General features: G+C 35.3%; 1 protein-coding gene across 1 annotated transcript; it reads left to right on the forward strand.

The window, feature by feature from the left end:
- The first annotated feature begins 486 nt into the window (after positions 1-486).
- On the forward strand, positions 487-2,145 carry LOC143627747 (uncharacterized). The gene has a single exon (XM_077097505.1). It carries the CDS (start codon positions 487-489, stop codon positions 1,654-1,656), a length of 1,170 nt encoding a protein of 389 aa, XP_076953620.1. The 3' UTR covers positions 1,657-2,145.
- Positions 2,146-12,426: the final 10,281 nt, after the last annotated feature.

Consider the following 12,426-nt stretch of genomic DNA (forward strand, 5'->3'; position numbering starts at 1 on the left):
GCAACAACGATTTGACTCATAGTAAACTAACTAGTTTAATTCATCATGTGGGGTTAAAATATCACACTTGGGAATATACAAAATAATAATGTACAGGCGAATTTTTGCATATTAGCATATATATGTATATATGAATTGAGGAAGATTCTTTCTGGGTCATTCAATTAGTCAAAGAAGCATGATAAGATGTCGTTTCATAATACCAATAAAAGACTAATTGATTGCCTTTAAATGGGCTATAAATTATTGTACTCATCTTATTACCTCTCCTAGACTGGGCACATCTACACTCCTACAACTTAATGCCCTCTTTAATCTCAGCCACTATATACCAGTTATTATCAACCACATGAACTATTACTACTTTGCTTCCCTAAATCTATTAATGTTATGATCACTGAAAGCATTATAAGTTTGACTAAGTAACATAACACCTCTCTCTTTCTTTCTCTCTCTCCTCCCCTTTTCTTTCTTTAACTTATGAGTATGGATTACGTATATTTGTCAAGCAACAACAAGACGATGTTACTCCCATCAAACAATGAATTCAATCAAAAAAATCCTGATTCAAACCATGAAGAAGATGTACCTTTCTTCGGGCAGTTTCAATCTCCACTCCTTGATGAAATACTGCATAACCACCAGCAGCATATGACAAACAACACTGATAGCGCGCCACAACCACCGCCACCATCTCCTTCTAAAACTAAACGCGCAAGAAAGCAAAGGAGTGCGGGTAAGAAAGATCGGCATAGCAAGATTCATACTGCTCAAGGCCTTAGAGACCGAAGAATGAGGTTATCTCTCCATATCGCTCGCAAGTTCTTCGGTCTTCAAGATATGTTAGGGTTTGATAAAGCAAGTAAAACTATTGAGTGGCTCTTTAGCAAGTCCAAAGAAGCAATTGATGAAGTCACCGAAAGAGTTAAATCACAAAACACCACACTAAGTGTTTGCAAAGAGAATATTGAGAGCTGTGAATCACCTTTATCTGATTGTGATGTTGATTCAGGGATCGAGTTTGATGCTGCTTCAAACAAAGGTAAACAAGTGAAGGCTCATGAAGAGATCAACGATAGTGAGAGCTCCAAAATCGCGACAAAAAGTGAAATTTTGGCAAGGGAGTTGAGGGACAAGGCAAGGGAAAGAGCAAGAGAGAGGACGAGAAAGAAAATGATGATCAGCAACCCCGAGCAATCACAGCAGATGTTTGGAGCAAACCCTAATAATGATGATTATGACCTACTGCAATTAGGGTTTTCTTCAAACCCTAGGAATCAATACATCGAAGAGTCGTCAAGTTCTCCAAATGAGCATTCTGGTACGTATCACTTCTTTGACAATACACACTTGAATAGTATAATTTCACAGAAAACCGAAGATTATCCGAGACCTACAGCTGCAAGTTCATCTACATATTATTCCGGGTATGGATACAACAAAAACTTTGCTAATCCGCCGGCTGGTTGGTTAAATTCAAGCAATACCTTCTTAGGTTTCCTTGGAGGATGGGATTCTGAAAATTACACTGAAAACTACGAACTTTTGCCTAATCTTGCTCCATTGGCAGGTGATATTCATGGACAAAACTTTAGTTCAGTTCTTATTCCACCCACAAATCTTTTGCATTTCCAAACTCAAAACCAAAGAGATTAACTTCTGCTGGACAATTGTTGTATTGTATTTGGGTACATTAATCAAATCTTGTTTTTCAATTATCTTTCTACATTTAAGTTTGAGCATTCTATTATTGCCTTATTGGTGATAATAAATAAATGGAGCATCATGTATCATAAGTTTTGACTGTTATGTGTGAATTTAATAGGCAAATTAATAGCTAATTTCAAGTTATTATATCTATTTGTTTGTGTGATGAGAAGTTATTTGAATTATGCCGTTTGGTTTATATAAATCATCAAAGCAGTAAAGGTGCCCAAGAAAACGCCATCCTCCATACTCCATGCACTTTCAGTGCGCTGTGATTTTGAGTTTTTTTAGTTAGTATACGGTTTAGGATTCAACTAATTATTTCTACGTGGTTTTTTAAGTTTTTGTACTTCACGACTTCACGAGACTTCCCCGCCCTTGCAGGCAAACTCAGCAGTTCGCTTAGGTGGAAGACAAGCTGCATAGAGTTTGCTTGAAAACTTTAAGTGACGGGTTAATTAACCTATCACTGCATTTTTCTAGCAAACTCTATGGAGTTCACTTGTCACCTTACTGAACCTGCCAAATACACTTGCCACACCGTCGAACTCCTAAAAAAATAGTCCGTACTTGTATGGGTTCATTTGCAGGGGTACACGAGCTATCTAGATGTAAAGGAACTTGATTTCAAACAACACCTAAAAATACTTGGTAGAATCCTAAACCAACTACAAATCCAGAAAAACATATGATTTTCACTACAAGAATAGGTGCACTCTATAGCAATCGACCCTATAACAACGACTTCTAGACGTATAGCGACATCACCTACGCAACGACAAGGGTTGCGACGACTTGTCGTCGCTATAGGACATGAAAATTTCGTCATGTCAAACAAAATTTCTTGTATTGTTTGAACAATATGATATCATGACACCACATGCATTAGAATTCTTAAGGTTTGTCAAAGATCCTTTAAAGTTAGCAGCTAAACTTAACTTTTCTTATTTGGTAAGCATTAGATTATAGTTAGTTCGAGTGTATAATTTGCTTTAGCAATTCATGGAACATGTATGTGCATAGCAAAATACAATGAGCTTGCAAGCTAGTTCAATTCTTCTCGGACGTACAGTAATCAACCTCATTAATTTTCATTATTGAACCAACTACACCTGTACCAAGACTCAGGTTCACAGAAGATTGGGACAATCATGATGGAGTTTTAATGTTCTTGATTGAGGTTGTTTCGGTATATTATGATGTTTGACTGTGTGTTTTATCATACATAATTGTTCAACCTTATTTATTTATTTATTTTCCAAAATAGGTAACATGGTACTTGTCAAAGTGTAAAAAATTAACATAACTGAAATTTGCAATCTACTCATTGTAACTAGAGGTTTTCCCAAAGTAATTAGAATGCATTGACAAAATTAAATACTTTAGTGTCCCGATCTTCTTAGGTGTGGTAGGTCCAAAGTATGTGTTCTAGGGGTGTTCATAATTTGATTCGAATTTGAAACATTCGAAATTTGTTTCGATTCGAATTCGATTATTAAGATTCGAATTCATTTTTAAAAAATTTCGAATTCGATTCGTATTCGAGTATAGTAATCGAATACGAATCACCACGAATTTATGATTTATTATTCGACTCAAAATTCGAATTCAAAATTACACACACACACACACATATATATATAATTTTTTGTCTGGGTCAAATTCATAAATAATAAATGTCCATTACAAAATATTTAAACCCTATAGCACATATTATTATTTTTTATCCCATACTATTTGTATTTTAATTTTGAACTTACTATTCATGGTATTGTAGCAACTTTAAACTAATATTTGTATGTTTTACAATTATGATTTTGGTTTTTGAAATTTTAACATGGGTGAACTTGAATCAAATCGAATTTATTCGAAATCGGTCGGTATTCGATTCGAATTCGGGTTTCAAATACGAATTGAATCAAATTTTGATTATGGTATATAATACGAATTCGAATCGAATAGTTCAGCTTTTATTCGAATACGAATACAACTAGTAGCAAAAAAATAAATTATTCGGATTATTTGATTCGATTGACTTTTTCGTTATTCGATTCAATGAACACCCCTAATGTGTTCTGACACTAGACCATGGCTGGTGCCCTATCTATACTATATAATAAATAAAGGTTTCTCTTGCCAAGTATCATTATCTTATGCATTCTTATTATTTCTTCATGTCTCTCTATCCTATTAATTATACATATTTTTTAATGTTCTTTTTATATATTTTTTTGTTTAGTGATTTATATAATTGATTTTACAAAATGTATTTTATATTTAAAAAAACTTAGGTTTGTTTGTAAAGCATTTTTATAAACTGAACATATTCATAATTTAACTTATTTATATAATTATATCATTTTTTATATATATAAGAAAACATTTACAGATATATGAAACATTTTAGCTTCTAAAACTGTCACACCCAGACTTAGGGTCTGGGTGTGACGCCCGTTAGTTGGTATCTGGTTTTGAAAATAAATCAAAGTTGCAGGTTATTAGCAGAAGTCTTTAAATTTTTAATATTTATTTATATAAAATAATGAGTTTAATTACCCATTTCAATATTTGATAAAATATGAGTGGAAGCCTTTTAATAAAATATTCATTTATAAAATGTCTGGTCATAATACCCGTTTTGTTATTTCAATACCTGTTATTTCAAAATACGATTCTTTACAATATTTAACTAAAATATCTGAGCCATCAGATCACCTCTAATGACTATGTCTCAAATCTTCTATCAGTTCTTGTCTGTCAGTTATATTCTTTATAGTTTTCCCTGAAATGTGGGGAAAAATACGTCAGCACACAGCCGGTGAATGACGCTGACTCAATAATACCAGTGTGTAAACAATAACAATACCTTTGTGACAATACTCATTAGGCACCCAACTCAATTGGGTTACAATTACCCTAAGTACATGTACAATTAATCATATACACAATATCATTTCTCTAATCAGTCCCGTAGACTAGCAGAGGCATGTTTGATGATATGCATAGCCTCGAAGAAATCCGAGTCACCATGTATGTATGGATCCAGACACATGTATACTCTTAATTTGAGTATGCCCGTTTCTCATTATTGTATCACAAAGTTTTAATGATTCGTAAATCCCATGCAAACAGTTCATACTCAAAAAGAGTTGTAAAAGTTTAGGGCGTATTCACCTTTTATGATTGTAATACTGATTCCTGTATATTGATCAGTTTCGGTTACTGACCCCTGTCTGTAAATCAGTTTCTGTTACTGATTCCTGTTTCTGTTTTCAGCTTTGATTGATTGATTGTTATCTCGGACCTATAGTACGAGAATAACATTTGTATAAATATGTAGATCTATGATCTAGCTTCAGACCCTGTAGTCTGTTTTGTATGGCTGTAACCTTGATAATTTATTTGTTTGTATTTGGACCTTTAGTTCCTTTGTTTAATAATCAATTATGTCTCAGGTTTCTTCTTCAGGAAGAAACATTTATATCAGGTTTCTTCTTCAAGAAGAAACATTACTTTAACTATAATCTGTATGATTGAATAATATATTTCTTAATCATTAAGAAATACTATTTAACTATACCCTTTGCATGTACATGATTATGTTTCTTAATCATGAAGAAACAATATTTAACTATAACCCTTGCTTATGAAAAGTTATATTATATTTAACAGTGATCAAGGTTTGGGCTATACCCCCGACTATGGTCTAAGCTATAATAATAATAATATAATAATATTTAATCAGAACTCCTACCTTACGCGGGTATTTGGAGTTGGTTATCTAAGATCGAACGAGCGGCCCTACTACTATATATCGCGTATTACAGCTTAAATCGTCAGAGCTTCGGAGCTTGGCACGTTCCACGAGACCGACACGCAAACCGAGGCTTAGTGTGTGTAAAAGTGTGTGAAATGCGTGTTTTTGGTGTGAGATGGAAGTGTGCCGTGAACCCCCTATTTATAGCTGAGTTTGGGCACCATCGCGTAGCACAATGGTCCGTTCACTTAGGGCATCGCGTAGCGCGATGCCAGGCCGATGACGCGTAGCTGCTGACTCAGCCCTAGCGTCTGCCACGTGTCCCCGGTCGCGAAACGTGTTGCTGTGTCATCAGGGGCCGTCGCGTAGTGCGATGGTCTTGAGGTTGGGCCCATCGCGTAGCGCGATGGGTTCCAGAATTCAGATTTTTATTTTTTGTCCCTCGTCTTTGATAACTTGCCACTTCTTGATCATATTTCAATCTTCCAAAAATAATAAAGCGGCCCTTATGCGGCTCGCGGCGATGCGAGCATGCCAAGTGCAAAGTGCGCCATCAAAACGCCACATTACGCCCATCGCTCGAGTCCGTGCGCGTGCGCATCGGGTGCTTCGCACCCTCCGCTAGGACTATGGAGAGTGGTTAGCCATATTAAAACATTTTTATGGAAACTTGCTTCCTTATAAAGAGCTTCCATTTCTTTGTTTGTTTCTATGTGGGATGAAAGTATTTTTTCCTTATTTATACCCATATGAAATGCTTACCTTTTCTTCCATCTTTCCATGTGGATGGATTTTCTTATTTTATTAAGATAAGATGCCTTTATTTTCTTATCTTATTTTTCCTTATTACTTTAACATAAGAATGCTTTGTTTTTCTTTATCTCATTCTTCCCCTTACTTATCTTTGAGATTATTTTTAATCCTTCAACTTTTAAAGTTGGAAATTTTAATCCAAAATAAATATGGGTTTTTTCTAGATGTTACAAAAACTTACTCAGCAGGTTCATTGTTAAAAACACGTGGATCTTTAATTGAACCCGACGCAACTTCTTTTCCCCTAGGGACATTCGGGAAGCGACTAGTCGTTTCTGGCGAAGCTTCTAAAAGGCCGATCTCTACATAGAGAGATCCATATACCAGTCATGAGCGAGAGCAAAGCCTAGAGAGGCGCAGGGCAGGATCCAAGAGCTTAGAAAGGGTCAGAAAAGGAGCAGAGAAGGGGTTCCATCTATATATTGCCGATCAAAACCTTATTGATCCTCTTTTACTGCACATTTTTCGACTGATCAAAAGCTTTCTTCCACTGATGGCTGCTTCGTATTGTTCTGATTGTACCGTTTATGTTCTCATAATACTATCTTAATTTAGTTCTTAGTTTCTTATTATATTTTAGTGTATCATCTAATGTTGTGTCGAAAGAAATATATAGAGATTTATGATTTATTTTTAAGTTTATGAATTATGGTTTTAATTTAACTTCGTATTTATTTAAAGTAATACTTAACTTTATTTATCATTCTTTTAATTATTTATAAAGTTATCACTTACAGAATTTAAGTTATTAAACCCGTATACGACATGAATACCTAACCTAGTTTATTATATATAAAAACGAGGTTTTGGTCTATTTTAGGTATTACTTAACAAAAATGCTCGTTCTTTATTTTTGAAATTATCCTATTTTGATTTCAAATAACTCATCGAATTATGTTTATATGTATTAGATAAAACTAGGTTTTTACCCGGCGTGTTGTCCCGTGCAAGTTGATAAAACTCAGGTGTTGTCGGTCCCAGATGTTGAGGCTAGGACTGTTCAAAGGGTAAGACCATACCCTTTTATCTAATACCCTACCCGGACCCTTTACCATTTTAGGAAGAAACGTGGACCCGAGACCCTACCCTCTAAACAATAAAAGGGTCTGGTATAAATAAGGGTTTCAAGGGTCCAACCCTTTACCCTTTAAGGCAGTAATCATAGCTCATTTTCTGCATTTACTAGTTACATATCTCATATATGACTTTAGTATATGAATCCTAAAACAATTATACTTTCATTTAATAGCATAATAAACTCTAACTTCGAAAGTTTATCAACCATTTGAACCGATGCAAATAATATTCACATTCACAAATTACACGTAGAGAACAATTCAATGATTTTCATATATATGTTTACAATCAGTAGTATGGCCTTATTTTTCTTAATAGCTGGGAAATTTATGACGAATCATATATATAAAATACAAATCTCTCCTAAATTTCAGATAAATCGCGAACATGATGTAAATCTATTTTGAAAAATGGTCAGACCCTTGAAACCCTTTTACCCTTTAAGGTGAAATTTAAATACCCTTTACCCGACCCATATTATATATTTGGGTCTAATTAAGAGTTTTACAAGTCCGGTAACCGGGTTTCAAGGATCTAACCCTTATCTTGCTCACCCCTAGTTTAGGCGACATAAGTCGACGCAAATTCGATCGGTTTCGGTGTCGTGCGTTATTATATCGTAACTAAAAACTAAAAATAACAAAAAATATAAAATTTTGGGTGGACTAATGGGTAGCGTCGGTTAGTAAAACCCGGACGTTAGGAAGACTCGGGCGCTGCTGATCCCGGGCGTTGTGACAGTGAGTGTATGCAAATTCGACCGGTTTCCGCCACGTTCGTTACGGTACTAGAGTTAAAACAAAAAGAAAAACATTTGCATTCGGTTGGTTTTCATTACGTACGTTACGATACCAGATTTAAAACAAAACGCGGCGAGTCTATGTGAATTTGGTCGGTTTTTTTCACGTTCGTTAGGATACTGGAACTAAAAAAACAAATTGTCATTCGATCAGTTTTCTTTACGGTACTAAAGTGTAAAAAATGGATAATATAAAAGCTGAGGTGCACGAATGGGGTGGTGTCCGTTGGTAAACTCGGACGTTCGTAAAACTTGAGTGTGGTTGGTAAGGATGAGCTCGGGATGGCAACGGTACCGACCGGCACCGATCCCGAAATTCGGAAATAGTTGGTACCGGTACCGGTACTGGAATGTTCAGTTCGGTACCGGTATTTCGTGAAAAATTCGGGAATTACTGGTACCGTACGATACCGAAAAGTCAAAAACTTGGTACCGATTCGGTAATCGGTACCCTTGGAACTTCATGCTTACACCGACAGTGATTATGGAGGATGCAACTTGGATAGAAAGTCAACATCTGGTGGATGTCAATTCCTGGGAGATCGGTTGATCTCGTGGTAGTGCAAAAAACAAGTCACCGTGTCCACCTCCACAGCAGAAGCCGAGTACATCGCCGCATCCAGCTGCTGCTCTCAAGTAATATGGATCCAACATCAGCTGCTGGATTAGGGTTTGAATTTCTATGGATCCACGATCAAATGTGATAATGAGGCGGCCGTTGCTATTGTTAAAAACCCGGTCCAGCACTCAAAGACTAAGCACATTGACATCCGAATACACTTTATTCGTGATTGTTTTGATCGTAAGCTCGTCGACATAAAAAGGGTCCATACTGACTATAACTTTGCAGATCTCTTTACTAAAGCTTTTAGTCATGCCCGATTTTTGTTTCTCGTTGAGTCATTGGGCATGATTTCTTTTGAGTAAATTTTATCTTTGTCTTTAAAATAGTAAATATTTTTCAAATATGTCACAATTTTAGAGGGAGAAAATGAGTTAACTTTAACTCACCAAAAAGAGTTTAAATTTACTTTTAGCAAAACAAAAATCAAGTCATTTGACTTAACAAAAAGATTTTAATTTTATATATAATATTAATTTCATCTTTACTCCTATTTAAGAAAATCTTAAGAAAACTCTAAAAGTGTTGTCCCGCTTAGAGGGAGCTCTTTTGTAGAGGGAGTCAGCTAAATTTAAAAATTTTAAAATTAAGAACTTGATCCGACCATGTGGAAAGTGATAGCGCATTGGTATGTATTGATCCTAGCAAGTAAAAAGAATAGAACAAAAGACTACAAAGTCATTCATTGATGTGTAGATAGGCTTGACAAACAAGTGTTGGGCGATATAAACTTAAACTACTATCGTTACTAGTGGCTACACGTTTAACAAGCGGTTGCATGATTTCATTTAAGTCATATTAATGAAGGATGAAATGTAATTACACATGTCATACTCAAGCCTCTCTTTACCTGATCACAGTGGTCTTATGAAAGTCAGTGTCAATTTTAATTTTCATTGAGTCAAGAAAAGAGTCAAGTAAAACGTCAAGAAAAGCAAGAAAAAGGAAAATAAAAGAGTCAGTAAAACAAAAGAAAAAGAGTCTGAAAAAGAGTCAGTCCTAGGAATTTTAACTTCTGCTTTATTTCTTCATTTATTTTCGACTCAAGCCTTGGACTTTCTACGTTTGTAGTCATACAAGATCTGATTGTTAAGGCCCTGAGTCTTCTGCTTTGTTTTATTTTCTTTCTTTTGTTCAAGCCTTGGACTTTCTCTGCATGATAATATGGTATTAACCGACCTGATTGTTATGGCCCGAACTTCTGCTTTATTTTAATCCTTCTAGATCGAGTCAAGTGTGCAAAGCACAAAGTGTCATGTGTACATTGTACAATAAGTCAAGTATGTTAATAAGAGTACTGTGATCAACTAAGAAAGGTTTAAGTCAAGTTGAGGTGATATATTAACACAAAGTAAACCCAAGATATGATGGAATCAGTAACATGTCTGATTAAGTGGGGACCACATAAGCACCGTGCCTAATTGAACTTCAAATGTATCACTTTAACATCAAAACACTTGTCAAGTTAAAAAGGTGGACAATATCTACAGTCAATGATAAATTTGTGTCACAATAACTTCAAAATGGAGACGTGATCTAAAGCTTTGCAAATCAATATGATTCCATTTCAAGATCGTTCTTTGTAAATTTACTAAAGAAAAGAACTATATAAATTAATTTAATATTATCTTCATCTAAAGTTTTTGTTTATTTTGTTTTCTAAAATTTTTAAGTACTTGTATATTTAAATATTTTAAGTTTTAATTTTATTTTTATTCTCATTTTCATTTTTATTTTTATTTTTATTATTATTTTATTTTATTTTTATGCTTATGTTAAGAGATCATTAATGCAAGGTTTAACAGTAACGGACCGACAAAAGAAAACTATAAAAATTAAACAAGTGTTTGGATTCGGTGAGTAAATGTTCTTCGGGTTTGAAAATGTAAAATCTTTTTAAGACCGAGGTCTGAGAGTGTATTTTCGGTGAATACTCGCGATGTTTTGACCTTATCGTGAAATAGACTGACCCTATATAAGAGGGAAATCTAAAATATCTTTCACTATTCACCAAACACTTTTACTTTTCACTCTCCCTCATCTTCAAACCTTCAAACCCTTAACTTTTCAAATTCTTCAATGATCCGACCCTCATTATCAATTATGCCTTTGAATCTAGATCATGCTCCTTCGTTATAACATCATGAACATCTCAGTTCATCCTTTCATCTGTGTTTATGGGTTCTCTTGGATCAAGACGGCAGTTCTTATGAACCGTCGGCTAGATCTAAGACAGATCTCATGATTTTTGGTGTTCTCATGGTCTTAACATGTTCTTAGGACCTTAGATTTATGTTTATCATCATTATTTGTTAGTTTTAGATTTGATTTTGTACAGTTTGTAGTTATAGGGTTTGTTCATGGGTTCTGAGGTTCAATTGACCAAGTAAACCAAAGTGTTTCAGGTTCAAACTTTCCAGAAACCCAATTCGGGTCTAGGCGACACACGCGAAATGAACAAAAGATCAAAAAGGACAAAGTGAAACTTTTTCGCTTCGCTTGGGTTCATGCGAAGCGAAATAAAGTCACTGCTTTGCTTCGCTTGGTCTCATGCGAAGCGAATGGGATTTCTGTTTCGCTTCGCTTGGGTTCATGTGAAGCGAAATAAGTCTCTGATTCGCTTCGCTTGAGATAATTCGAAGCGAAACAAATCTGTTTTGCTTCGCTTGGGTTCATGCGAAGAGAAATGAAGTCTCTGTTTCGCTTTGCTTGGGATCATGTGAAGCGAAACAAATCTGTTTCGCTTCGCTTGGGTTCATGCGAAGCGAAATAAGTCCATACGAAAAACTCTAACTTGGCATTTTTTTTGGTTTTTCAGACTGATACCCTCTGGACCATATTGAACTAATGAACTGATTGGATTCACAGACTGTTTTGAACTTGAACCTTGTACCTATTGGACTTAGTAGATTATTAATTAATTTATCATAATATTAACTAAGTTAAGTACTATGTAAATACTTAAGGCATATATATAAAACTTATCTTGTTTTGCTTTTATCTAATGATGATTCTCATGATCTTGTGGCATTAATTTCAGGGACGTAATCAATTTTGTGATCTTGAGCTTCCAAAGTCTAGAAAGGACAAAGCGTTCACATCTATGGTCAAGGGACTTAAGCAATCACCCCTTGCACATGCTCTATCTGCTGATCCAGCCATTTACTACAAGTGGGTCTTGGACAAAGCGTTCACATCTAAGCATTTGCCAAGGTTGCTGATGATTCCCTATCGTTCACAACAAAGGTTGCATGAAAAGAGTTGACCATCATTGAAGCAGATATTAGACGGGTGTTAAAGATTGCTGACGAGCCAGATTACAAATATGAGAAGGGAGACAGGAAGAAGTTGGAAGACTTTGTGGCGAGTATGGGATATGATACAAAGTGGAAGAGCCTTGAGAAGAAACATCTCCCACCATACTGGAGATTTCTATTCCACATAGTCACTCATTGCTTTGCGGATATTCGTGGAGGATTTGATAGCATAAGTGTTGACTAGGTTAGGATCATGTTTGCATTAACGACTCGAGAAAAGTTCAATTACTCTTGAAGAATATTCCTGTGCATGTTGGGGAACATCAGGAGTGGAGCCACATGGCTTATGTACCCGAGATTCGTACAGATGCTCCTGGATGATTTGATCCCATAT

This window comes from Bidens hawaiensis, unplaced genomic scaffold (assembly GCF_021521415.1).
Source record: "Bidens hawaiensis isolate Kalapana, Puna unplaced genomic scaffold, B.hawaiensis_p1.1 tig00004733_1, whole genome shotgun sequence".
NCBI classification, from domain to species: domain Eukaryota; kingdom Viridiplantae; phylum Streptophyta; class Magnoliopsida; order Asterales; family Asteraceae; genus Bidens; species Bidens hawaiensis.